This window comes from Oncorhynchus nerka, linkage group LG4 (assembly GCF_034236695.1).
Source record: "Oncorhynchus nerka isolate Pitt River linkage group LG4, Oner_Uvic_2.0, whole genome shotgun sequence".
In the NCBI taxonomy this organism is placed as follows: domain Eukaryota; kingdom Metazoa; phylum Chordata; class Actinopteri; order Salmoniformes; family Salmonidae; genus Oncorhynchus; species Oncorhynchus nerka.
Window position 1 is genome coordinate 22,474,109 of NC_088399.1, and position 27,176 is coordinate 22,501,284.

The 27,176-nt window shown below is 41.4% G+C and overlaps 1 protein-coding gene across 18 annotated transcripts in view; it reads right to left on the reverse strand.

The window, feature by feature from the left end:
- Positions 1-1,832: 1,832 nt before the first annotated feature.
- LOC115120520 (formin-binding protein 1-like) overlaps positions 1,833-27,176 on the reverse strand; it is a 114,533-nt gene continuing 89,189 nt past the window's right edge. For 3 of the 18 annotated variants that reach the window (XM_065017363.1, XM_065017355.1, XM_065017364.1), the window contains exons 9-18: positions 25,562-25,765; positions 23,610-23,792; positions 18,074-18,088; positions 17,776-17,811; positions 13,793-13,902; positions 7,485-7,617; positions 7,193-7,323; positions 6,899-7,071; positions 6,589-6,747; positions 1,833-4,806 (exon numbers count right to left, since the gene is read on the reverse strand). In XM_065017363.1, coding sequence (XP_064873435.1) covers positions 4,799-4,806; positions 6,589-6,747; positions 6,899-7,071; positions 7,193-7,323; positions 7,485-7,617; positions 13,793-13,902; positions 17,776-17,811; positions 18,074-18,088; positions 23,610-23,792; positions 25,562-25,765 — 1,152 coding nt within the window. In that variant the 3' untranslated portion in view covers positions 1,833-4,798. The other 15 variants (XM_029649498.2, XM_065017356.1, XM_065017359.1 and 12 more) reach the window with 15 other exon arrangements.

The following is a 27,176-nucleotide window of genomic DNA, read 5'->3' on the forward strand; positions in this document are numbered from 1 at the left end:
CTCCCAGGAATCTCAGTTCGACAATAAATGTTGATTTGTTCGATAAAGTCAATTTATGTCCAAATACCTCCTTTTTGTTTGCGCGTTTAGTACACAATCCAAACTCACGACGCGCGGGCAAGTCCAGGCGAAATTTCCGATGTAAAGTCGTAGACTTAGTCGTAGTCGTAGAAACATGTCAAACGAAGCATAGAATCAATCTTTAGGATGTTTTTATCATAAATCTTCAATAATGTTCCAACCGGAGAATTCCTTTGTCTGTTGGAACGCAGCTACGTCTCACATGAACGCGCGTGATTCGCTCATGCCACTCTGGCAGACCTCTGACTCAATCAGCTCCCATTCCCCCCTCCTTCACAGTAGTAGCATCAGTCAAGGTTCTAAAGACTGTTGACATCTAATGGAAGCCTTAGAAAGTGCAATATGGCCCCTTGGACACTGTATATTCGATAGGCAATGATTTGAAAACCTACAAACCTCAGATTTCCCACTTCCTGGTTGGATTTTTTTCTCAGGTTTTTGCCTGCCATATGAGTTCTGTTTTACTCACAGACATCATTTAAACAGTTTTAGAAACTTCAGTGTTTTTTTATCCAAATCTACTAACAATATGCATATATTAGCAACTGGGCCTGAGTAGCAGTCAGTTTACTCTGGGCATCTTATTCATCCAAGCTACTCAATACTACCCCCCAGTCCCAAAGAAGTTAACTTCTTGGTGACGGGGCAGTATTTTCACATCTGGATGAAATGCAAGCCCAAATTCAACTGCCTGCTACTCATCCCCAGAAGATAAGATATGCATATTATTAGTATATTTGGATAGAAAACACTCTGAAGTTTCTAAAACTGTTTGAATCATGTCTGCGAGTATAACAGAACTTATTTAGCAGGCGAAACCCAGAGGACAAACCATTCAGATTTTTTTTTTGAGGTCACTCTTTTCAATGGGTTTTCATTGGGAATCCAGATTTCTAAGGGACCTTCTCTTGCAGTTCCTACCGCTTCCACTGGATGTCACCAGTCTTAAGAAATTGGTTGAGGTTTTTCCTTTGTGTAATGAAGAAGTACGGCCATCTGGAACGTGGGTAACTTGAAGTGTACTGTTAGATAGAGGTGCGTGACCAGAAGGCAGGCTACAGTTTGTTTTCCTCCTGTATTGAACACAGATCATCCAGTCTTCATTTTGATTGATTATTTACGTAAACAAATACCTGAAGTTGTATTACAAAAGTAGTTTGAAATGTTTTGGCAAAGTTTACAGGTAACTTTTGAGATATTTTGTAGGCAAGTTGGAACCGGTATTTTTCTAGATCAAACCCTCCAAATAAATGGACATTTATCGACGGTATTAATCGAACAAAAGGACCATTTGTGATGTTTATGGGACATATTGGAGTGCCAACAAAAGAAGCTCGTCAAAGGTAAGGCATGAATTATATTTTTTATTTCTGCATTTTGTCGCGCCTGCAGGGTTGAAATATGGTTTCTCTCTTTGTTTACTATGGTGCTATCCTCAGATAATAGCATCGTTTGCTTTCACGGCCTTATTGAAATCTGACATGTTGGCTGGATTCACAACAAGTGTAGCTTTAATTTGCCATCTTGCATGTGCGATTTTTATAATAAGTTATTTGAATTTGGCGCTCTGCATTTTCCCTGGCTTTTGGCCAGGTGAGACGCTAGCGTCCCACATATCCCAGAGAGGTTAACAAGTGACAGCCGTAAGGGATCATAGCTTTTACCTGGTCAATCCGTTATGGAAAGAGCAGGTGTTTTGTATGTTCCAGTGTAAGCCTGACTCAGACCACTCACACAAGAAAAAAAGTAAGTTATTTTCAACATGTATTTAATTGGCACAGTTAACACAATACAAAGTATTCAGTGCTCTAAAACATAAGCATATACCAACTTGAACACAAACAAAAGTGCTACACACACCATTTGGCAGACTTTACAAAAAAAACAGTCTTAGCAAAGCAGAGAAAACAAAGTAAGGCCTTTAATACTTAACCTTAAAAATATATTTATTTCCTTTTTTGTCTTAGTTTAATCCATATTTATTTATATATATTCTCTCTAATTTCAACAAGCCATTTTCTTTTGTACAGGTGCACTGGGGCCTGGCTGGAGGTCTGGGTTGGTCTCAGTCGAGAGTTAGGCAGATTTTTCTCTATACTGGCTCTCTGAGTGGGTATGTCTGTCAGTCAGCACAGCATAGAGATGCACCTTCTGATGGTCTGCATAAAAATCAGTTTTGCCTTCTCACAAACAAACAAAACAACTGCCAAGTCAATATCTACACTAGTCAAAATAAGAGCTGGACGGCTGGGAATAGCAAAGTGAAACTTTGACCTGACCTGATTCTCGGCCACAGAACATGCAGATTTGCGCTGCTTGTCTTTTTAAATTATGTCAAGTAACTGGGACTCCACATGGTGATGGATCACTGTTCAATTGTGGTTCTGCTGATAATATACATGGTTTGCATTGATACAATTTCAGTTGCTGCTCCTTGAAATGTTGCTTGAGTAATAATACTGGAATACATTGTTTTTCAAAACACTTAAGGTGGAGTGCCAAATGGCACACTATTCCCTACATAGTGTAATTCTTTTGACCAGAGCAGGATCAAAAGTAGTGCACTATATAGGGAGCCATTTGGGACATACCTGAAGCTAATAATATCACTAATTGCTTCATTACACAAAACAAATGTTTTTCATTACTTTATCTACAGTGACTTCAGGCAGATCAAACAACTGGTTTCATCATCAAGTGGTTTGTAATTCAGGTGCAACAGTTTTCCAGCTAGAAACTAGCTACAAATTAAAAAGCAATCTCTTCGACCAAACACTGTTAAAAAATAATTACAAAATTAAAATGTTTATATGCGTTCAAGAAAGGGAAACAGTGGACATCATCATCTCTGTAGACATTGAGAGTAATCTTCCTTCACCACCTTTATAAAAAAACGAGATGTCTCGACCTAGTCAACATACCATAGATAATAGAATGGCATCTTACTCCCCCTGATTACTGCACAGTTGGGTAGAGCATGCAAGTTAAGCATTTCACTGTACTTGTGCATGTGACACAACTTGAACTTGTTTTTAGATTAAGTGGTAGCTAGGATCAACCCAGTTAAGGCCCAATAGGAAGTTTGTCTTGTCTCATATTCAGTCACAACATTGTGGGAAAGTGTGTGGATCATAGTATACAATACTTCCACACGCAGTAGTAAGTGGCCCAAGCAAACTACATGAGAATTTGAAATAATCTTCAAGTTCTCTTCCAGGGGACACTGTCTGTTGGATATACAGTGGAGACGTGAAACACCGCAGCATGTATCCACAGGATGACGCTAACGACCGCTTGCCTTCAACACACTTCTCAAACACGTACAATGTCAGCCAACAACATTACATACATACAGTATAACAAATAGACAAATTCAATGTTTTACTGTGCATGATATCATTCAGAAACAGACATTTTGGAATCCCACATTTTCTTCTCTTCTGGTAATGAGATTTGAGCTAGAGGAGTTACTGTGAGGGAGAGCACACACTCACTGTTAAAAACACAGGTAGGTGAACATGCTTTCAGAGACGACGAACAGTCAAACAGCCACAACAAAAAAACTAAATAAGGAACAGCTAGTAGATGATCCACAGGCACAGAACCCAAAAGGTGACGAATGAATAAACTGGTTAAGAAGTGTAACAGGCCGTGGGGGTTAACTTAAACAAAAAAGGCCGGGTGACGAGCATAAGCTAGCCCCCTGAACCAAGCGGGAGGGGGCGAGCCAAGGAGGAGACAGGGCAAGCATGCACACCGCACGCACCACCTGAGAGATGCCCCACCATAAGCGGTGACATGGCGCTCAACGACCAGCGACTGGCACTTGCAGGGGAGGGGAGGGGTGTGGCCAGAGAGGAGCAGACGGGATGCCAGTAACAACACATGATGGTACGGTAAGGTGAGAGAGTGCAGGTGAGTGAAGTAATGTGAACCTGTCTCCAACCCCACATTCCTGGAACTCCCAGTCCTGTCCCTTTCTCAGTCATGGATGGAGTGTGTATGGGGGATGTACATGATACTGACAGGCACCCACACGCGTACACACACTATAAATGAACTTCAGTCATACAGATGACAAATCAGAGAGTGGAATAAATGTGTTGTTTCCATGGAAACTCCATGTGATGCTGGATCTGGACTGTTCCTTCTGCGATGATGGCTCTGAGTCAATGAGTGAGAGATTCTGCAACTGCATCCACCTGATTGATTTGTATGGGAGTGTGGACTGGAGAGGGATTGGGTTGCTTCAGAGCTGGTCCCGGCCCTGTCTGACCACACCCTGCCGTGCTTTAGGAGGGGGGTTAGGGAGGAGTGGCAGGGAAGTGGGTTGGGACTCGGGGGGGCATTCGAGGTGAGAGAGCCAACAGCGTCCATGGTAACGCCGCATAGCGGAAGCTGAGTTAGTACATTGAGAAGCAAAGCTTTGCAGAGACAAAAGAAGCAAAATGATAAATGGGTAATAACCTATTAAAAAATAAAAGATTTACGAGCGCTCAATTTGGTTTGTTTTTCTCTTATTGTTGCTTCTGGTCAGAGACCGTTGCAGAAGGAGAGAACTCTACAAATGTATCAGGTTGGAAATTGAGATGCATCATAGGCCTCCTGCCTTTGCCTCGGTCATGTCGCTCTCTCTGACTTTCTGACCGTAAAGGAACGTGGTCGCTCTGTCGCTGAGGCTGCTTGCCCTGCCATTCCTGAGCCAGCTCTCACACTTTTAGGAATCTGCAATTTGAAAAAAAAGTATAAATAACACGAGAATCTCAGAAAGAAAATGTAGTTCACTATTCTTTGCATTCGTCTTCTGAAGGAAATATTGTTCTGTAGTCAGATAACTATCTAATCCAGAGAACCCAAGAAGCTCCTTCTCTCTGGCTTTAATATCAGTTGCTATACCTTAAAAATAGAATCTTTTGATTCTGCTACTGTTTCTAAATGTCAGCTTTGTGTGTGAATCTATCATTTCCAAAAACCAAGAGACACTTAAGCTTCTAACAATTTCAAACATGCACCAAAACATGTTAGGTAAAACATAAAATGACTACAAATTGAACATGCCTCACATTTAATTTGGACCCTGGTTTGGGGGAAGTGTGTTAGCACTGACAGAAATGGGATTACTTTACTGCTTGAGGAGAAAGGGTTGTGAAGGCATATTTGTTGAGCTTTTTGAGATTTGACAAAGTTGGAATCTCTTCCAAGAGACCTTTTGGGCCTATGATTGCACAATTCAGTAATCTTCAAAAGATAAATGCCTGGATATTTTAGAGGCATAAAACAGTTTGTCAACACCATACTTTAGCACAGATGCTTCTCAAATCGACTCATCTGCACAAGGGTGCTACTCAAAACCCATGCATGAGCTGGCAACCAACCAAGCACCAACGTTCCAATCAGCCCCACAACAGTCCGTTCTCACAATGTTCTCACCGAGAGGGAAAATGACGGTACAGCTCATTCTCAATCCTGTATTCCTGTATGAAAAGAAAGGTCCAGAATAGTCCAAAACTAAAATATATATATATATATAAAGTTGTCTCTTTCTTGGACCTTTAAGTATGTGATTGGTGCATGTTGACTGTAGAGGAGTGAGACAATCTAAGGGATAGGGGTTGTTATTCAAAACAATATATTTGTCATGAATTAGGTACAGCATGTAGTCATTATGTATAGCAGAATCAGTAATTTCTCATTAGCATATTTCTACATTGTACAATCTAGCATGCTTTACTACTGGGGACAGCAAGCAACTGGTGTTGATTTTTTCCCCACATGCTCTTTAAAAACTATCCTGTGGTTTTAACCCCCCAAAAAAGTTTATTTGAGAGCCTATATTAGTTATCTTCAAATACCACCTCTGTGTGGGAAGATGATACAGACCATCAACATCTTATGTTAGTCAAACACAGATACAGACACAAACTTACATTTGCCATTTTGTTTTCATCCTGACCTCAACTAGTCTATCTTTGAGGCCATTGGCTATGATAAAATATATCTTTGAGGTCAGTTGATTACATGTCTGGGGAGAAAGAAATGGCAGCAGATTCAAAAAGTTGGGAAATATGACCCTATGCATATCAAGAACAATAAGACAGCAGCACTCATTGAAATCCTCATTAAAACTGGCCTGATTCCCATTGAGTTGACTGGAGAGGTAATGACAGTGCTCCCGGCTGGCCACTCAGTGGCACTAAAGCAAACGAGGAGAGGATTCTCTCAGAACCAGTGGGAAAACAACGCTCCCCTAGATACCGATCTAGGATTAGCTTCCACAACCCTAACCTTCACCTTTCTAGGTTAAAATGCAAAACTGACCCGGGTGGAAACCCTGACAGAGCAAGATGGAAATTCTGATTGGTCCATCTTTCAGAGAGGGAGAGAGTGGGAGGAGTCTACTCTGGTCTAACCAACCATCACCCTCACTCCTCCCATCTTCTCTCACCAAATCCTTATTTTGTCCCATCCAAAAAGAAAACCCCTTCAGTTAAATGTATGTCATAGCACCTTTGGTGTTCGTTTCCAAAAAGACCTCGACGTAGGACGTGGGTACGTAGCCTTCTTCCTCTTCGTTCCTGCGGACCCTCGTCCAGCCATCACCTTTATCCTGCTCTATTACAAACAGCAGCTCTCCTTCTGTCACTGAGATAGTCCCCTCATTATGACCTGAGGGAGGAGGAAAGGAAGGAGGGAGGGAGGGAGAGAGACAGTGTAAAAAAAATAGGTGGGAAAGTAAAATTGTTGCGTTTCTCTCAAATAGTCAAATAGATGTGCCAGCCCACATTACCCGTGTTGTTGTCTCTGATTGGTGTATTACCTGTTAAAGGTGTATTACCTTCAAATGAGTAGACGGCTTTACAGGTGCCGATGGTGGGCAGTGTCTCCTCATCCCCATCATCAAACTCATCATCAAACTCTGGAGTGTTTGCTATGGCCACCTTGACCTGAGTCTCTGAACTCTGCTCCTCTGTGTAACTGCCATCCGGGCTGCTCAAGGACCACACACACACACACACACACACACACAGTAACTATAGCAATCTCACAACACATACTGTAACAAACTAGAAAGCTGTGTTGATTAATGGAGTGTGTGTTGTGTGTACTGTACCTCTCTCTGTCCTGTGCACAGTTGTTGTCGACCATGGTGCTGTTGCTGTTCTGTGACTCGTACAGACCACTCTGTCTCCTGGGAGTGTCACTCCTCGATGGTAACCTCCCCTCCACCTCCGCCAGCCATCCCTGGTAGGGACAGTCAGACACACACACATACGTTAGGGATGTGAGATGAGATCTGCTAGTGTAGTTCATTCCAGAGCTATACTAGCAACACTCACAGTTCGTCCAGCATCTAAAAATAAATTAATGTCTGGCATAGGTCAAGAGGGCTTAGGATGACTCACCTCGAATTTATGGACCTCGGACTGCAGTTTCTCGATGTTCATTGCCATCTCTACTAGCCGGGGGTCCACACTGGCAGGGTCTCCCATCTGGGGATTCTTCTCATACACACCCTTCATCTTAGTTAGGGCATCTCTGATGGATGGACACAGAGGAAGAGATATTAACTAATTTCATCGTCCGTTCCCCCGCAGAAATCTAATTAGCATAATAACCAAATCCCCATACATTTCTCAGTTTAAGCTAGAGATATCGTTTATTTTGCATTGGATCAGTGGCGACGTGTCATTCAGAGAAGAGCCCCACCTGTTTAGCCATGTTTTTCTTCTTTCTGTTTTGCATGTTATTCTGGCATTAATACGTGTCACATATCAGTTTGCAAACAATATAAAAATGAATCCATTATTGAGTTAATAAAGCTGCATGCAGGTGTTTCAGCCTAGCTCAGTTCTTTCTGTGGTGGTGGAGCAGCCAGCGGATAATACGTAACTAGGGGTTCTCTAGTTGCGCTGTGATTGGCTCAGTGTTATTTCACTCATGGGGACACTACGTCACCACAAAATCTACAGGTAGAGCTCGAAAATTCAAGTCCCTTGGGTGCTGCCATAGAGTTACATTAGAAGTGCCCATCCAAGAAGGCTCAAGGTCATTGGCCACAGATAAAATATATAATCACGTTATATCTACCATAGCTTTGATTGGATTGATGTCAACCTCATACTTTCAAAATCTTGATGACAAGCAGTCATCATCATGCATCAAGTCGGCAATCTACTGGCAAATCCTTTTCAATCCCTGCCATATAAAAATAGATTATAGATAAAACATCATCGGCCATTGGACATAAACATTACATACAACAATGAGTGATAAGGCGCCACTACAGCCCGGGGTTCGATCCCAGGCTGTGTCACTGCCTGTCGTGATCGGGAGACGCATGGGACGGTGCACAATTGGTCCAACGTCGTCCGTGTTAGGCCGACCGTGATGTCCTTGTCTCATCGTGCTCTAGCGACTCCTTGTTGTGGGCCGGTCGGTCCACTTCGGGCGTCAGAGCGACAGTGTTTCCTCCGACACATTGAGATGGTGCGGCTGGCTTCCAGGTTAAGCGAGCAGTGTGTCAAGAAGCAGTGCGGGCTCTCGACCTTTGCAGAGTCCGTAGGGGAATTGCAGCGATGAGACAATATCATAACTACCAAATGGATATCACGAAAAAGGGGGGTAACGCCATGGGCCAGAGAGTTTTGAATACATCGGCCATGCTGTCAATCCAGCATGATTTCTGCCACGTTCAAGACAACTGGGAACTCGGATAAAAGTAGCTCCGACTGGGAAAATACGGAAAATCATTTTGAACGGTCATCCAACTCTGAATTCCAAGTCTGGATTTCGGTCCTCTTTCTAGAGCCCACAAGAAGGCCCGCCGCGCCACATTCCTGTTCAAGTGAGCACAGCACAACAAGGTGAGTCCAAAAATATATTGTATGCTGTTGCATAAATTATGTAATATGCCAGGGGGATATATATACTGTAGCTAAGAAAGTAATATTTAGTGTATGTTGTGTAGTAAGCTGTTAGTAGCCCATGTACCTCACCCTAATAATTTGCTCCTTTTTCACCGCACAACTTAGCCTACTTGGTGGTGCAGATTAGGCCTATAGCCTGTTTAATATTGTAAGAGCTTTCATTGTCTGCTTATATGCCCCCTTTATTTATCCTACAGTTCTAACTTGCTGTACAGGGACAATACTGTAATAATGGCCCATGTTCTGAATTCTATCGCCGTGCATTAACAAACAGTTATATTGACTACGTCCATCCTAGCGCACTCATTGTCTTATTCTAAATTATGGATTGCCTCTTATGTGCGCGTCGTCCCCTTATGTCATAGTTTGTACATATCAATTGTCAGTAGAAACCACATTTGTTTAAGCAGGTCAGCCGTGTCAGCTCTGTTTTTTTAAAAGGCAGTAAATGAGGCTGAATGAACTGTTTCGCTGCCAGATGAGGCTCTGCTAATAGTCAGGTGTAGCAGTGTTAAGGTTTTGAGACAGCTTTATATATGTCCTAATAGTTTGTGGGCATCGTTTGTCACCGCTATAGTGCAATTAATGTATTGTTTAGTGTTGTGTAGTGGCTTTGCTGGCATGCATCAAACTCCACCCCCCCAATAAGTGGCTAAAATCGCCACTGCATTTGATTCTTCTCAATCCATCGCATTCTCTTATGTAACACCTCCCCATCTGCGGTGACAGAGCTAGAGCGGTGTTTGTCAGACCATGAGACATCCTGAAAATCGGTCTCTCACAAAATTGTGTGTAGGGGCCGAACGATTTGGCCTAAAAACTATTATGACCCCTCTATGGAAAGATGGGACTCTCACAAGCACGATGGTGTTCTCCATCTTGGGACTTATCTGAAGTCGGTACAGCCGATCTGCCAAATTCTGTCTGTAGCGTTTGAACAGTTTGGGCTACACACTAATATGTAAAGGTGAGACTAACGAACATGTACATGTCAGTTGTTTTGCTCCAGAACACCCACAGGTCTCACAAGACTTGTCTGAAGGTACAAATGTATGGAGTGACAAAAATAAGGAGTTAAATACAGTTGAAGTCTGAAGTTTACATACACTTAGGTTGGAGTCATTAAAAGTCGTTTTTCAACCACTCCACAAATTTCTTGTTAACAAACTATAGTTTTGGCAAGTCGGTTAGGACATACACTTGGTGCATGACACAAGTCATTTTTCCAACAATTGTTTACAGACAGATTATTTCACTTATAATTCACTGTATCACAATTCCAATGGGTCAGAAGTTTACATACACTAAGTTGACTGTGCCTTTAAACAGCTTGGAAAATTCCAGAAAATTATGTAATGGATTCAGAAGCTTCTGATAGGCTAATTGACATTATTTGAGTCTGTTGGAGGTGTACCTGTGGATGTATTTCAAGGCCTACCTTCAAACTCAGTGCCTCTTTGCTTGACATCATAGGAAAATCAAAAGAAAACAGCCAAGACCTCAGAAGTCTGAGTCTGGTTCATCCTTGGGAGCAATTTCCAAACGTGAAGGTACCACGTTCATCTGTACAAACAATAGTACGCAAGTATAAACACCATGGGACCATTCAGCCGTCATACCGCTCAGGGAGGAGTGTTGAACATACTTTGGTGCAAAAAGTGCAAATCAATCCCAGAACAACAGCAAATGACCTTGTAAAGATGCTGGAGGAAACAGGTACAAAAGTATCTATATCCACAGTAAAACGAGTCCTATATCGACATAACCTGAAAGGCCGTTCAGCAAGGAAGAAGCCCCTGCTCCAAAACCACAATAAAAAAGACAGACTACGGTTTGCAACTGCACATGGGGACAAAGATCGTACCTTTTGGAAAAATGTCCTCTGTTCTGATGAAACAAAAATAGAACTGTTTGGCAACAATGACCATCATTATGTTTGGAGGAAAAAGGGGGATGCTTGCAAGCTGAAGAACACCATCCCAACCATGAAGCACGGGGGTGGCAGCATCATGTTGTGGGGGTGCTTTGCTGCAGGAGGGACTGGTGCACTTCACAAAATAGATCAGCATGAGGGAGGAATATTATGTGGATATATTGGACCAACATCTCAAGACATCAATCAGGAAGTTAAAGCTTGGTCCCAAATGGGTCTTCCAAATGGACAATGACCCCATGCATACTTCCAATGTTGTGGCAAAATGGCTTAAGGACAACAAAGTCAAGGTATTGGAGTGGCCATCACAAAGCCCTGACCGCAATCCCTTATAAAATTTGTGGGCAGAACTGAAAAAGTGTGCAAGCAAGGAGGCCTACAAATCTGACTCAGTTACACCAGCTCTGTCAGGAGGAATGGGCCAAAATTCACCCAATTTATTGTGGAAAGCTTGTGGAAGACTACCCAAAACAATTTAACTTTTTATGGCTGCAGGGGCAATATTGAGTAGCTTGGATGAAAAGTGCCCATTGTTAACGGCCAGCTCCTCAGTCTCAGTTGCTAATATATGCATATTATTATTAGTATTGGATAGAAAACACTCTAAAGTTTCCAAAACGGTCAAAATAGTGTCTGTGAGTATAACAGAACTGATATTGCAGGCGAAACCCTGAGGAAAATCAAAACAGGAAGTGGCTTATATTTTGAAAACTCCATGTTCCATAGCCTCCCTTTGCTCCATTTAAAGGGATATGAACCAGATTCCTTTTCCTATCGCTTCCTCAAGGAGTCAACAGTCTTCAGACATAGTTTCAGGCTTTTATTTTGAAAAATGAGCCAGAACGATAACATCGCGTCAAGTGGTCACATGAGTTTTGAGTTTGGGTAGGTATTGCTTTTCCCTCTCCTACTGAAAGACATTTGCGGTTGATATATTATTGAATATATATTTTAAAAACAACCTGAGGATTGATTATAAAAACGTTTGACCTGTTTCTGTGGACATTATGGAAATTATTTGGAATTTTCATCTGCGTTGTTGTGACCGCTCTTTCCTGTGGATTTCTCAACATAACGCAACAAACAAACGGAGGTATTTTGGATTTTAAAAAATCATCTTTATGGAACAAAAGGAACATTTGTTGTGTAACTGGGAGTCTCGTGAGTGAAAACATCCGAAGATCAAAGGTAAACGATTAATTTGATTGCTTTTCTGATTTTCGTGCCCGAGCTACCTGATGCTAAGTGTACTTAATGTTTTATCGTGCGATCTATAAACTTACACAAACGCTTGGATTGCTTTCGCTGTAAAGCATACTTTCAAAATCTGACACGACAGGTGGATTAACAAAAGGCTAAGCTGTGTTTTCCTATATTGCACTTGTGATTTCATGAATATAAATATTTATAGTAATATTTATTGTATGTAGCGCTATGCTATTCAGCGGTTGTTGATGACACTTATCCCGATAGTGGGATTGCAGCCATAACAAGTTAAAGGCAATGTTACCAAATACTAATTGAGTGTATGTAAACTTCTGACCCACTGGGAATGTGATGAAAGAAATAAAAGCTGAAATAAATCATTCTCTCTACTGTTATTCTGACATTTCACATTCTTAAAATAACGTGGTGATTTTAACTGACCTAAGACATTTTTACTAGGATTAAATGTCAGGAATTGTGAAAAACTGAGTTTAAATGTAGTTGGCTAAGGTGTATGTAAACGTCCAACTTCAACTGCACATATTACCTCAACTATTTTTTACTTAACACTTACTTTTCTTAAAACTGCATTGTTGGCTAAGGGCTTGTAATTAAGCATTTCACTGTAAGGTCTACCTGTTGTATTCAGTGTATGTGACAAATCACATTTGATTTGATGTTCCAATTAAATATTTTTTCTATCATTAAAAAAAAATCAATCTCAAATAGCAAAATTATCCTTGGCATCGCCTACTTAAAACAATTCCAGATAAATTAGTAGAACCACCCCCCTCCCCCAGTTTACACAGGGCTTAGACGGTTTAGTGCCAAAAAACGGTTAAATACCGTTAAATACATGTAAAAAATATATATATACATATATATATATATATACACATATATATATATATATATATATACACACACAAATAACAAATGTTTCCTGGTCTTTCTTATATCACGCAGCTATAGGACAGACAATTTTTAACAAACTTCCTTTAGATTTTTTGGGGGGGACTATCTGTTGTTCTATGTAGTGAATCTGTTATTCAATGCGTTTCTATGGACTAATAGCAATAAGGACTAAAATATTTGAATATCAAATAATTGTTTTATATTTTTGGGGGGTACATCAAGTGGTTTTAAAATTCAAAATAGCTATATGATCCCTAGTATGACCTTCTTAAAACAATTCCATATAGCTTAGTAGTACCCCCCTCTCCCGGCTTAGACTCACATTGGTTAATAACACTCAGACGGAAACAAATTAGAGACCCTGGGATTTACAACTCCTTGGTTGGGTCTGAAGCTTTCTTGAGGCTTAAGCAATTTTTTTAAAGGAAAAATCTATAAAAAAAACTATTTTGGTATTTGTTTAATTAGTCCACTGTTAAGACAATCCAAATGCTTTTGCATGTTTTCAAGATATAGGATTTTCAAGAAGCAATGTGTCACTTGCCACATCATGATGATGCGTTTTGCATCATATGATGGCTTTTGCATCATCGCCGCAGTTTTACTGGGGACATTTTGTTTCCACAACAGGGCTGACACTAAAGGAAGTGAGCTTTTAGGGACGAGGTAGGACATCATTTCCAAACAAATATGGCTGAGGCTTATGTTGAAAACACAGACACAAACTTACTTCTGGTCCATCTCTTTCTGGATGTCCTTATTTATGTCGTCTATCTTGGCCTGAAGCTTCTTTCTCCTCTGCTCTGGGGGCAGGTGGCTGAAGTCCTCCGGTCCAGAGCCCTGAGAGACAGAGAAATGGAGAAAGAAATGGTAGCAAGAGAGTGGGAGAGAACAAGACAAGTTGGAGACAAAGTGAGTTTCAGGAGCGTTGTACACCCTCTTTGTAAAATATATGAATAACATGTAACATCCCTCTCGGATGTCCAGGCTCTCTATCTAACACTAGGAACCTTTAGGTGCAGTATCCCCCTTACAGAAAATCCATTAGGATAAATGAATTCCCTATCATTTAGGGTTGTGTATCTGATAGAGTTATGGCAGCTGGTGAAGGAGATACTGCAGCACTATACTCTACCACTAACCTCTGAGCTCTGGTTGGGGGGGGGTCTCTGTGTAAAGGTAAGCCCTACAACCACCTTTCACCTATTCAGTCCCAAGCCTCAAAAGTTATTAGGCTGTATCACTTCATATCCAGTCCATTTCTGTGTTCATTTCATAACTGTCGAGAGAGAAGATGACTCCTGTTAAAAGGAGGTAGTGTTTCTGAAATGAAATCTGTGGGACCATTTGAGGGCAGACGGTATAATGTTTCCTGATAAAGGAGATTCTTGGATAGAATACATATCGATCATCTCTGATGATGGTGAGTCATTCTCTCTGTTCTGTGCTCGACCTGCCTTTTGTCTTCTGTTTATGCTGCAGTTCAGAGATACAGCACTTTGTGGTGCTATTTGGTCAGTTAAATTTTTAAAACTTTTTTTATTTTCACAAATGCATGTATTACAATACAATAACTGGATAATTGTTGAATGCATGTCAATATAGAGTAACCCACTGGAAGTTTTATTTACTGTGGCATTACTCACATGTTCATGTATTATTGATGTAAGATTTTACCCTGCAGTAATATTATGGTATTTGTGTGATCATGAGCTTGGACTGGATCGGTTAAGGCTCAGACAATACTCTGTGGTAACATAGCAGAACCAAAGGACAACGTCCTACTGGCCAGGGGTCAGAGGTCACTGGAGTTTACTGGTACGTAAGCCGATTGAAACGCAGCAGCAGGCTAGGCTACCATGGCGATGACCTTCCTTACCCCATCTCTCTGCACCGCTGTGCAACACTTACCGGACAACATGCAACACAACAAACAGGTTTCATTCAATATGCTCTGGATCTTTATCCTATAGCGCTGCAACGCTGTGCAACACTTACCAACCAGACAACATGCAACACAACAAACAGGTTTCATTCAACATGCTCTTGATTATGCTCCAAAAAATACTTATATTATTTACTGTATATAAATAGTTAATCACAAGAATAAAGAACAACATGCTTGCTATTGATTTCTGTAGATGTTGGTAAAAACGAAATACTCCACACCACTCACAAGACAATATGCTATACATGTTTTTTTTTTTATCCAGTAACTTTTTTTTATCCAGTAATATAAAGTTCACACTCAGACATACAGTACCAGTCAAAAGTTTGGACACACCTACTCATTCCAGGCATTTTCTTTATTTTTACTATTTTTGAGATTGTAGAATAATAGTGAAGACATCAAAAATATAAAATAACACATATGGAATTATGAAATAATCAAAAATATGTTAAACAAATCAAAATGTATTTTATATTTCAGATTCATCAAAGTAGCCACCCTTTACCTTGATGGCAGCTTTGCACACTCTTGGCATTCTCTCAACCAGCTTCACCTGGAATGATTTTCCAACAGTCTTGAAGGAGTCCCCACAGATGCTGAGCGCATGTTGGCTGCTTTTCCTTCACTCTGCAGTCCAACTCATCCCAAACCATCTCAATTGGGTTGAGGCCAGGTCATCTGATGCAGCACTCTATCACTTTCCTTCTTGGTCAAATAATCCTTACACAGCCTGGAGGTGTGTTGGGTCATTGTCCTGTTGAAAAACAAATGATAGTCCCACTAAGCGCAAACCAGATGGGATGGTGTATCGCTGCAGAATGCTCTGGTAGCCATGCTGGTTAAGTGCGCCTTGAATTCAAATAAATCACCTACAGTGTCACCAGGAAAGCACCCCCACACAATCACACCTACATGCTTCACGGTGGGAACCACACTTGCGGAGATCATCCGTTCACCTACTCTGTGTATCACAAAGACACGGCGGTTGAAATAAAAAAATTGGACTCATCAGACCAAAGTACAGATTTACACCAGTCTAATCCCCATTGCTTGTGTTTCTTGGCCCAAGCAAGTCTCTTCTTCTTATTGGTGTGCTTTAGTAGTGGTTTCTTTGCAGCAATTCGACCATGAAGGCCTGATTCATGCAGTCTCCTCTGAACAGTTGATGTTGAGATGTGTCTGTTACTTGAATTCTGTGAAGAATTTATTTGGGCTACAATTTCTGAGGCTGGTAACTCTAATGAACTTATCCTCTGCAGCAGAGGTAACTCTGGGTCTTCCTTTCCTGTGGTGGTCCTCATGAGAGCCAGTTTCATCATAGTGCTTGATGGTTTTTGTGACTGCGCTTGAAGAAACTTTAAAAGTTCTTGAAGTTTTCTGGATTGACTGACCTTCATGTCTTAAAGTAATGATGGGCTGTTGTTTCTCTTTGCCTATTTGAGCTGTTCTTGCCATAATATGGACTTAGCCCTATTTGGTAAAAGACCATCTTCTGTATACCATCCCAAGCTTGTCACAACACAACTGATTGGCTCAAATGCATTAAGAAGGAAAGAAATTCGACAAATTCACTTTTAACAAGGCACAGCTGTTAAATCAAATTAATTCCAGGTGAGTACTTCATGAAGCTGGTTGAGAGAATGCTAAGAGTGTGCAAATATGTCATCAAGGCAAAGGGTAACTACTTTAAAGAATCTCAAATATAAAATATATTTTGATTTGTTTAACACTTTTTTTGTTACTACATCTGTCTTATTTCATAGTTTTGATGTCTTCCCTATTATTCTACAATCTCAAAAATAGTACAAATAAAGAAAAACCCCGGAATGAGTAGGTGTGTCCAAACATTTGACTGGTACTGTCCATTCAAATCTACTTGATTACATTTAATCACTGTTGACAGATCCTGATCTCTTCTAATCTCTACACAAAGGGTTTGATATGCATAGTTGACCATTCAATCATTATTACTACACACAAAGTTATTAACTAATGATTATCATGGATTATGTTATTGTGATAGACTAAGGAGATCTGCAATAATTTCAGGGCAGTTGATTATAATTGATCAATCCAAATTCTTCACAGGGCTTGAAATTTAGAGGTGTAGATAATTCATCAAAACATTACATTACATTGAATAAGTCCTGATAGAAACCTTTTTCAAAGCCCATCTCTATCTAATCTCATCCACCAGCCAGCTCTCTCTCTGTAGCAATTGAGCCTGGAGATGAGTTTAGTTTCTACCTGACAGACCAAAAGCTCCCATTTCCTTTGTTCCCATCTGTTCTGCATTTCAGTGGAAAATAAATGGTATTCCTGGAAGGCTTAGAATTATCTGGATGTTTTAGTCTAGCTCTTTTTTCATGCCATTAATTTCTACATCAGAACCTCGGAGTCTGGCAGCGAATGCTGAACAACATCTTTAAAGCCCTGCATTGTGAATGCACTGCATCTATCTCTTTAAACATCTTTGATTCTATCTACCCTCTATCTTTATCAGCTATGATTATGATTTATCTATTGGGATCATCTGTCTTTTATTCTAATGATTATGGTGATAGATCAAAGGGAATGGAACTAGCAGATGGACAGACAGAACTAGGTTCAAAATACTATCTGAAAAAATGTCAAAATCCTTCAGCTGTGCTTGTCTGTTGTAATGGATTAGAAAAGTGGCTTAGGTTAAAAGATTTCAAATAGTACTTGAAACCCAGTTCTGACAGACGGACATACAAAACAATAACAGTAATTCTGATCACCTCAATCAGATTCCGGACGTGGGAATTGAATGTGATCTGCACAGAGCACACAGGCACAGTGGGAGAGACACAACAAACAAGACACACAACAAAATAAACAAATGAGACAACAAGGGTCTGTAAAATCCATCGTCATGTCACAACAAAATGAATAAATAAGTCCGGACGAAAGGAACTGAACACAAACAACGGTCACACAGAATTATCAACCATTTTTGTGTTGCTAGGAGGACGTGCACGCTACGCTCAGAATACGGTTCATGCCACTACGGTCATGCAGTGTTACGGTCATGCTTACCAACTTGAGAGAAAGCTTCATGGGAGGAAGAGGGGAGAGGGAAACGGCAGGAGAAAGAGAACAGACAAGTCAGACAACAGCAGAATAACATGTAGCATTGGTCATGTTTCCCCCTGGCATAGCATGCACATGTACGTTGACATGGATATATTGATTACAAAGCAGCTCCTTAGCCACACTTCCCAATATGATGAAAAGAGGTGGGTTTTAACCTGGAAAGGGGAATGTAGAAGTATTGGATGCCTTGTATGATATATTGCTGAGCTTTGATCATCAAACCCACACCAAATATGTCCCTGTGGTATTGACCAAAGAGATAACCGGCACTTTCAAAACCAAACAGCAAATGCATAGATCCATCAGGTATGAGAGCATTTGTGAAAATGACCGATGAGATATGAGAGGTGCTAAGGGTCTGTGGTTCTTTGCAGATGCTGGTTAGTTTGGATGCTCATGTATATCCGTGGATATCGGAAGCCCGGTATGCCACAGTTTGTTCTGATTACAATGGAAAACTAAGTTTGCGTTACCACAGCAATAGGTCATGCCAAGACCATACCTGGTCATTCTCAGGACCCTTCTAATGTCTTCCTCAGCCATATGTTACTCTAACGTATGGCTCTGGTTAACTTTTTTCTAATTTGGCCAAGTTCAATGTCAGCTTTCAGGGATGAATGAAAAAATAAGAAAAGCGTTATGAATGACTTGAGATGATAGGTAAGCCAACTCACAAGTCTATACTGCACAGGACGGCAAATGAGAGCGAGCAACTTGAGAGAAGAGAAAGATGGAGAGAGACGAGTGGACGCACCCACACTCATTGTAGGGAAACAGGAGGTCAGATTAGGGGATGATTCCACAACCCTCTCCTCTTCCCTTCCTGAATCCCTCATTTCTTCCCCCACAATGACAGCATTGTAACAGCAGGGGGTGATAGCAGCATGTGTCATGGCTAAGCATGATGACAGTTCAGAGGCAGTGTGTATGTTTCAAACTGACTGGACATTCACTCCTAAAAGAGGTTAGCCTAAGTCTGTTTGTGCCAATCTGAGTTGGCAAAAGAGCATAACCAGACTGGAACTCATGCTAGGGAGAAGTTGCTCCTAGATTCAAAGCTATACCAGGACCTACAGTAGTAACGTTCTGTATCAATGAGTTCAATAAAACTATAACCATAATGACTTTCATTCACCTTCTTCAATGGTTAATTGAGGGGGAGGGGTCTTGCAAAGAAACAGTGACTTATGATTGATAACTGTTAAATTAAAGGACAATTAAGGAAAATTATAGATAGAAAGTAGAACTGGAAAAATAATTTAAGGCGGAAAAGAGGTTTATGTTAATTGCTTTGGTTTAATTGCACATGTAGTGAGGTCACTATTAAAGATCATTAGAGCTCATTGTTAGCTCCATAGTTCTAGAGAGGAGAGATACTTTAACACAGTGGGTCACTCCAGTCTGAATCATTGTAATGACTTATTATGAGGACGTAGTTTGTACGACATAAAAGAGAGATACTTTAACATGCACTGGGCTGCTATAGCTACAGTGAATGATTTGTAATCCAGTTAACAGCTCACAGGCTGCACTCAGGAGCTAGGATGAGGCAGGGTTATACTCACTTCAGTCCTGTAATCAAGTCATCCACATGGAATGGCCCAGGATCAGCCTATTTCTCCCTCTCTGTACACTTCTCTACACTTCAAATGGTTCTCACGTTTGTTATTTCCTTCAAGGAAATAGTCAAATTCCTGCGGGGTATATTGAGTCAAATCCTGACTCAGCAGACATCCCAGACAGACAGGTGTATATACAGGTACATATTCATACATGGTCTATATACATACAGGCTATGGTGCAATGGTGTCAGCACACTGAAAGAAGAGCTGGGTAGACTAAACTTCCTGAAAGTGTAACGAGCACCACAAACCCAATGTTGTGCACCCCAAAAAATAAGATATAGGAGCAAACGGTGGGGTGACCATCATCCACCATGCTCCAATCCTACTTCCTTAGTTTAAATGTAGTGCTTGTGACACTTTGAGAATTAACCACTAACAAATGTGCACTGCAGCAACAGAAAGTCCAAGGCAATTCTGCTGTTGTGACAAATAGTGCCTCAAGCTGAGATGTGGGACAGGAAATGAGGTCCTCTTTTGTTCTGATCATTTGACTAGTGTGGTCTTATGACAGGGCAGCAGGGCCATGTGAAATAGCCTGACGCAGTCACAGACACTAGCCTCATTTAGAAGGAAACAAAACTACCGAAAATGACTAAAGAAACAGATAACAGGAAATAAATGATTATTTCTATGTTTTTGTGTGACTGTAAATGTGATAAATGTGTGTGTATATATATATACTGGCAATGTTATCATCATTAAATGAGACTACTGTCTATGCCGCACATGGCCCAGACACACACATATATTTCCTAATGCAAACGAACACACAGTCGGCCAACATACGCACTTACGACATGTTGACTAGCCTCGAAAGCGTAAGTGGGTATGCCCAGAGTCCTCCAGTCTTTGTGATAACAGAGCAAGCGAGGGCGAGTAGGAGGCTGCTGCCGTGGTTATCAGAGAGAAAACAGCTTCATCAATTAGCACAGGGCTACTAATGAAGCTAATGGGTTTACTACTTCCCCCCCCCACACACACGCTCACTCATTCAAAGGCTTACATCATTCATCTCTCTCCCTCTCTTTCTGTCTTTCACACACACACTAACTAACTCTCATGATGCTGTCATCAGTTATCCTCACTCTCTCACATAAACACTCTCTCTCACTCCCTCCATCTCTCTCTCTCTCTCTGTGTGTGTATCTGAAGTTGGATCAGAGGGCCGGGCCCCAGAAGGCAGAGGAATAACAGGCCCTCCCACTGGGGCATGCTGGTGGAAAAATCCCTCTGCTGTGCAGCCCTCAGCCAGAGACTGAACCCAGAACCCCACCTACAGACACAACTAGCATGATATTCAAATACAGACTCATAACACATTTTATATAACCAAGTCAATGAAAAAAAGTAATAATATGCTCAAAAACTGACATTTGTCCTCTCAAAGATACTGTATCAAGGGAAGTAAACTTTTATTTCAGAACTAATATTCTGCTTAGTACTGAGCTTTATTAAATTGATAATGTGAATACTTTCACTCATTAACAGCACCTGTACAGTATAGTGCTGTACTACGATACAGACTAATAACTAGACCAGGCTGACCCAGAGATGGAGTACTTCTTTAAGAGGTATTCTGGATTACTATTACACTGGGGTGCTGTCCAACTGAGCAGGCGTTTAAGCAATATGTCCGCCCGTGCCAGCTTGGGCAGAGCAGAAAAGGCTATAAGGACACACCTGAAGCCCAAACCGATATTTCATTTCAGAATTGATAAAAATGTGGTTAATAAGGTAAGGGTCAGTTTTTGGCTAATCGGTTTAAGTGTCTGCTGTGTCCTTATCTCTCAAGGACAGAGAAGAAAGCTCTTGTTTTGAATTGACTTCTAAATAAAAAAGGTTAAATAAAGTTTAACACAAAAATAAAGTGTAAATGTATTCTTAACAATGTTAATATACAGACAAAAAAACAGAAATACTAAATCAATATGGAATATGAAAAGGGTTGAAGATGATATTGAGAGATTCAGATATAGCGATATGAATCTTCAAAAACAGGTCATCTGGTGCTCAATATATCAACCTGACCGACCAAAACAAAAACCAGAACTTTCTTATTCTCCCTTCCCTGCAATACAGTACTACATAAAAGGAATACAGTAAGGGACTAACTTAAATCTGCAACATTGACAGAAAACAATGCTTCAGATTTAAAACCACTACCCTGGCCTGCACGTTTAGAATATGACCGTTACTCCACGTCCTCTATTGAAGACGTTCACTTCCTGCTAGATTCGCCCCATTTCCTCATTCTCCTGACCTTCAATTATTTCCTCCTTGATATGATCCCAGAGAACATTGTTTTACTATTACTACTACTTATCCTCTGTTCTTATAGACGTCATACTGTCACGTCCTGACCATAGAAAGCCTTTATTTTCTATGGTGGAGTAGGTCAGGGAGTGACTGGGGGGGGGGGGGTGTTCTAGTTTATTATTTCTATGTGTAGTCTAGTTTTTGTATTTTTATGTTGGCCTGGTATGGTTCCCAATCAGAGGCAGTTGTCTATCTTTGCCTCTGATTGGGGATCATACTTAGGCAGCCTTTTCCCACCTATTGTTTGTGGGATCTTGTTTTTGTATTGTTGCTTTTGACCCCTTCAAGGTTGTACGTTCGTTTGTTTGTTTCTCTTTATTGTTTTGTTGCTGGTTCACATTTAAATAAATCATGATGAACCCAAATCACGCTGCGCCTTGGTCTACGCATTTCGTCGAGCGTTACACATACGTTGTGGGCCGAGCTATGAGAAATGTATGGCTCTGGTCCATTCCTTCTGTTGCCGTTCAGAAGATAGGAACATAAACAAACTTTATTCGTAGAGGCCGGAAAGAACACGTGAGCAGCCTAGCCCATTCCTGAGGTCAAGGGGAGCCTTGTGTGGTGCCGTGGGCATGGCCTGACCTGGACAGGGATCATGGTTTAGGAATAGAAACTCAGCGTGACACCAGATAGCTGCAGCGTGTATGTCTGCAGATAAAGAGGGTGTGTTGAACCTCAGGGGCTTGCTTCTAAAATAGCACTTCTAAAAGCCGGGCCTGGCCCGACAGAATCAGTGACTCAATCAGCATACAGCGCAACATCATATTCAATATACTCCGACTTTTGACTTTATGCATAATCATTATACATTATACTGTTACTGATATTCAGTTCGACCCAGATAGGCTGTTTAGGAGGAAGTCATTCTTGACTAAAGAACAAAACTTCTTCCAGTTGCTTATACTCTCCCCATTACTACTTTTAGCAATGTATTACTTGTGATTTCCTTCATTGCATCATTATGGCAACACTTCAAGGAGAGCTACAATATAGCAGGACACCTACTCATGTCTGTCACGAGGAGGGAGCTCAGACGACACGGTCATTGTGTGTGAAGCAGTTTTAGAGTTCAAAGTGGAGACAGGGTGGAGAGTTCGAGTTTATGTCTGGAGAGAGACGGACACAGACTGTGTGGTTCTGGTAGAGCAGAACTATGGAAGCATGCTAGAGAGAGCGGTACACAGAGACTGATACAGGCAGAACGCTGAATGGAGGAGGCTGGAGGATAGACAGATGTCCAAGATAGATTTGGCCCAGTACAGTTTTTATAATTTTTTTGTTGAGATGATTCCCCAGTGTTCCTGAGATAACATGACACTGATGATGTAATACACATAATATATAGCCAATTAATGATTAATAACGGAAGAATATAGGCCTAATGTCAACACTACCTGATGAACCTCCGTCATACAGCGGCGCTACAGAGCCCGGGGACAGGCGAGCACACACGCAACACACACACGCACACACACACACACACTCTCTCACACACAAACAACCACATCCACAGCACAACACACACACACACTTACCCCTCGCCTCAGGCTCCGGAGGCAGGTCATTTTGGGTTTGGAGGCCATGAACTCGTTGAAGCGGTTGGAGAGGGGCTCCTTGTTCTGCTTGGGAGACTGGGGGTCGTTGGGAACAGCACAGGGTGAGGGGGGCTGGAGGCTGGGGGCGGGGGGCTGGTGCGGGGACGTTAACAGGGACATAAGCTACCATTAAGAGGTAGCCGTGACCGAGGAGGAGGAAAAGGTGCAGAATCAAAACAAGAGGACAAAAAAGGAAGGAGGGAGGAACACAAAACGAGATAAATAAATAAGGGCCCAAATAATGTTAAAAACAGGTAAGAGAAAAACCCAACGGAAACAGAGACAACCAAGAGAGATGTCAAACACAAACAAACCCAGTGTCATACCCAGCTGTTATGTAGTAATGTAGTCTTGTCAAACAAACAAAGTAAAACAAAGGTCGAAGGTCGTAACGTAACCAGAGTGAGTGAGAAGCGTTAATAGTGTTAGAGCTAGGTGCTGCTGCAACACATTTAAGCAGACAGTTTCACAGAGAAGCACATGCAAGCTTCCATTTTGTAATATCAATTTTCTGGAAACCTCATCACATGCGAGCGGTTGGACTAGAAATTCCCCACATCCTCTGAGATGCGACAGCAGCTGAATTTCAGGTCATCATCACAGAAACCTAACTCTCTCTGCCCAAACCCTTTAATGCTCAATTAATGAGCTACCAGCCATTTGGGAGCAAGAGAGAGATCTGCAATTTGTACTGACAGATTGCTTACATTACTCAGTGAGTGAACATGCACACAAGAGCTCAGTATACCGGTCTTTTTAAAACCAAAGGAGTAAATAAATGTACGTAAATGGTTTGCAATATCATTTTTTTATATTCAAAGAGGAGTTCTGTTTATAGAAAGGGATACAACTTGGACTAGGGTCTCCCATCTCTGCTATGCTCGGATATAAATGTCTCACGTTTTCACCATGCTGTGTGAACGTGAGTGTGTGTGTGTGTCTCCTCTCCTTCCAGGACATTCTGTTCTCCTCACACTCTCAGGGTACAGTACGTGCATGGCCTCACTCAAAAGGTGAGGACAAATACTCTGTCATCAGCTGTCCCTTATGCTCTTGAGTTTGAACACAGACACATTATGAACAGGAGGAACACCAAACAAACAACACACACATCATGGGGTTCCCTCTCTCGGGATTAAACCTCAGGGAGTCGGAGCTAGGGAAGGACACCCCCGCACACACACACCCAAGTGCTCTGCTCTATCATGGTGCCACCTCAAGCTTAAAACCTCATCCCAAATGGCCCCATGTTAGACAGCTGAGTCACACAGAAGCAAGGGGCTGTGAGAAGGCCATTCCAGACAGACCACCATTGTAAGAGCACGATCAGGGAGTGAGACTGTTATTAGGCTACAGGACATACAGTCAGAGTGCAGAGGAGTGAGTTAATCTGTCATTTGAGTTTAACACCAGAGAGAGAGGGGGAGAGAGAGAGAGAGAGAGGATGGGGTGGTGGGACTCAGTTATCAATGTATTAGTGGGTTTTGGTTAAGTTGAGAGTTGGTGGCTCAACGACAATGATGGTGACGATGATGACTAGTGAGTAACCAGGAAAAGGATGGCAAATAATAACAACCACACTGACAATACTACTGACGTACTGTAACGACAGAATTATTGCAATTACAATGATAAATTAAAACGAACTGAACAGAACTATAACAATAACCAAAATAGAGCATTAAAGTCACATTTGACAGTGTAACCTACAACAATGTCCCCTGAAGTTACATTATTTAAGCCTTGTTATAGCCAAATGTGTGGCCAAAAACATTGGACATTCTTGTACAGGGAGAATGAAGTGATGTCACAACCACTCCACAAATAATACACTTGACCCTGTGAGGTATCACTATACACAGTACCTTTGAGTATGTGGGAGTGTATGTTACCTTGTTCTTGTTCTTAATGAAAGGCCACAGTTTGCCTTTGCTCTTGCCCCCGCCGGGACGTTCCTTGGCCTCTCCTCGTGAGTTGGACAGGCTGGTCTCAGAGACAGTCCTCTTCATGGTCTGTCCCGGCCCGTAGTCCTCAAACTCTACGTCCCCTGGGGGCTCAAACCCAGACTTGTACGACTCTACTACTTGCTTAGAGTCCTGGTGGGGTGGGGTAGGGGGAGAGATGGTAGAGTGAGAGATAGGAAGGGGAGAGATAGGAGAGACCTAACAGATCTATCTCTTATGTCAACAGTTTCATAATAACATTTGAATATGACCAGAAAACTCAATTTCTATTCCAAGAATTCCTAAAAAGCAGGTTAAATGTAAAAGTCCAGAAATATAAAGTGTCAATTAGGACACCGCTCATTGTTCACTACAGAGTTACAGGGTCTGTATCGGTATCTCTATCTTTATACTGATAAGGCCAGAGGGAAGAGGTAAGAGGTCATCAGCCTGACTGCTGCTGGCGGTAGAGACAGAGCCATAGGGTTCTGTGTAGAGAAGATATGGAAGGGAGCCATTCCATGTGAATCTATTATTCCTACTCTTTTTACTGGAACAGCACAGGCCTTCATTTAGTAATCTCCCCTCCTTCCCTTAGTGACACCCCAGGGATAGGCTTTGTCAAACCAGGCATGCAGCCAACATGAGACATCTCAATATATTAGGCTGATGATTTTCTATAGCTAGCACTAAAATAGCGTCCGCCATCTTGGCATACTGGATTGAATGCTTGAAAAATCCAATGTTTTTTTACTCAATGAGTCGCATATAAATGACTCACGTGTGTGTATGTATACTGTCAAGCGTGTGTATGTTTTCTGGTGAAGTGGGGAACTCATAGTTAACCTTGTGTGTGCAGACAGTGAAGTGGCCACATCCAGACTAGCTGCTCCCTCCTTACACAATGTAGTGTGATACTTCACGCAACACTCACACAAGCGAAAACTTTTACTTTGGCACTATACTCCAGCCTATTTTTTTTTTTATAGATCAAATGTTTAATATGAGGCGACAGTACAGAATGTCACCTCATATTTGAGTTTATTCATGAATAAATCATGAATAATGATGAGTGAGAAAGTTACAGATGCATAAATATACCCAACAAAAAATGCTAACCTCCCGTTACTGGTAATGGTGAGAGGTTAGCATGTCTCAGGGGCATGATCTTTGTGCCTCTGTACATTTTTACCTCATCATTATTCACAATTAATTCATGATTAGCTGTAATCATGGTAGCATCCACATTCATATAGAAGTGCAGAGCAACGTATTCTTATTATTATTTTGCTATATCTGTGTAGTATTGTGTTGAGTTAGGACCAGCCACTCTTAGAAAAAAGGGTTCCAAACGGGTTCTGTGGCTGTCCCCATAGGAGAACTCTTTTTGGTTTTAGGTAGAACCCTTTTCGGTTCCAGTTAGAACTCTTTTAGGGTCCATGTAGAACACTCTGCGGAAATGGTTCTACCTGGAACCAAAAGGGTTCTTCAAACGGTTCTCCTATTGGGACAGCCTTTTTGGTTCTAGATAGCACCTTTTTTTCAAAGAGTGTATGGGTCCAGA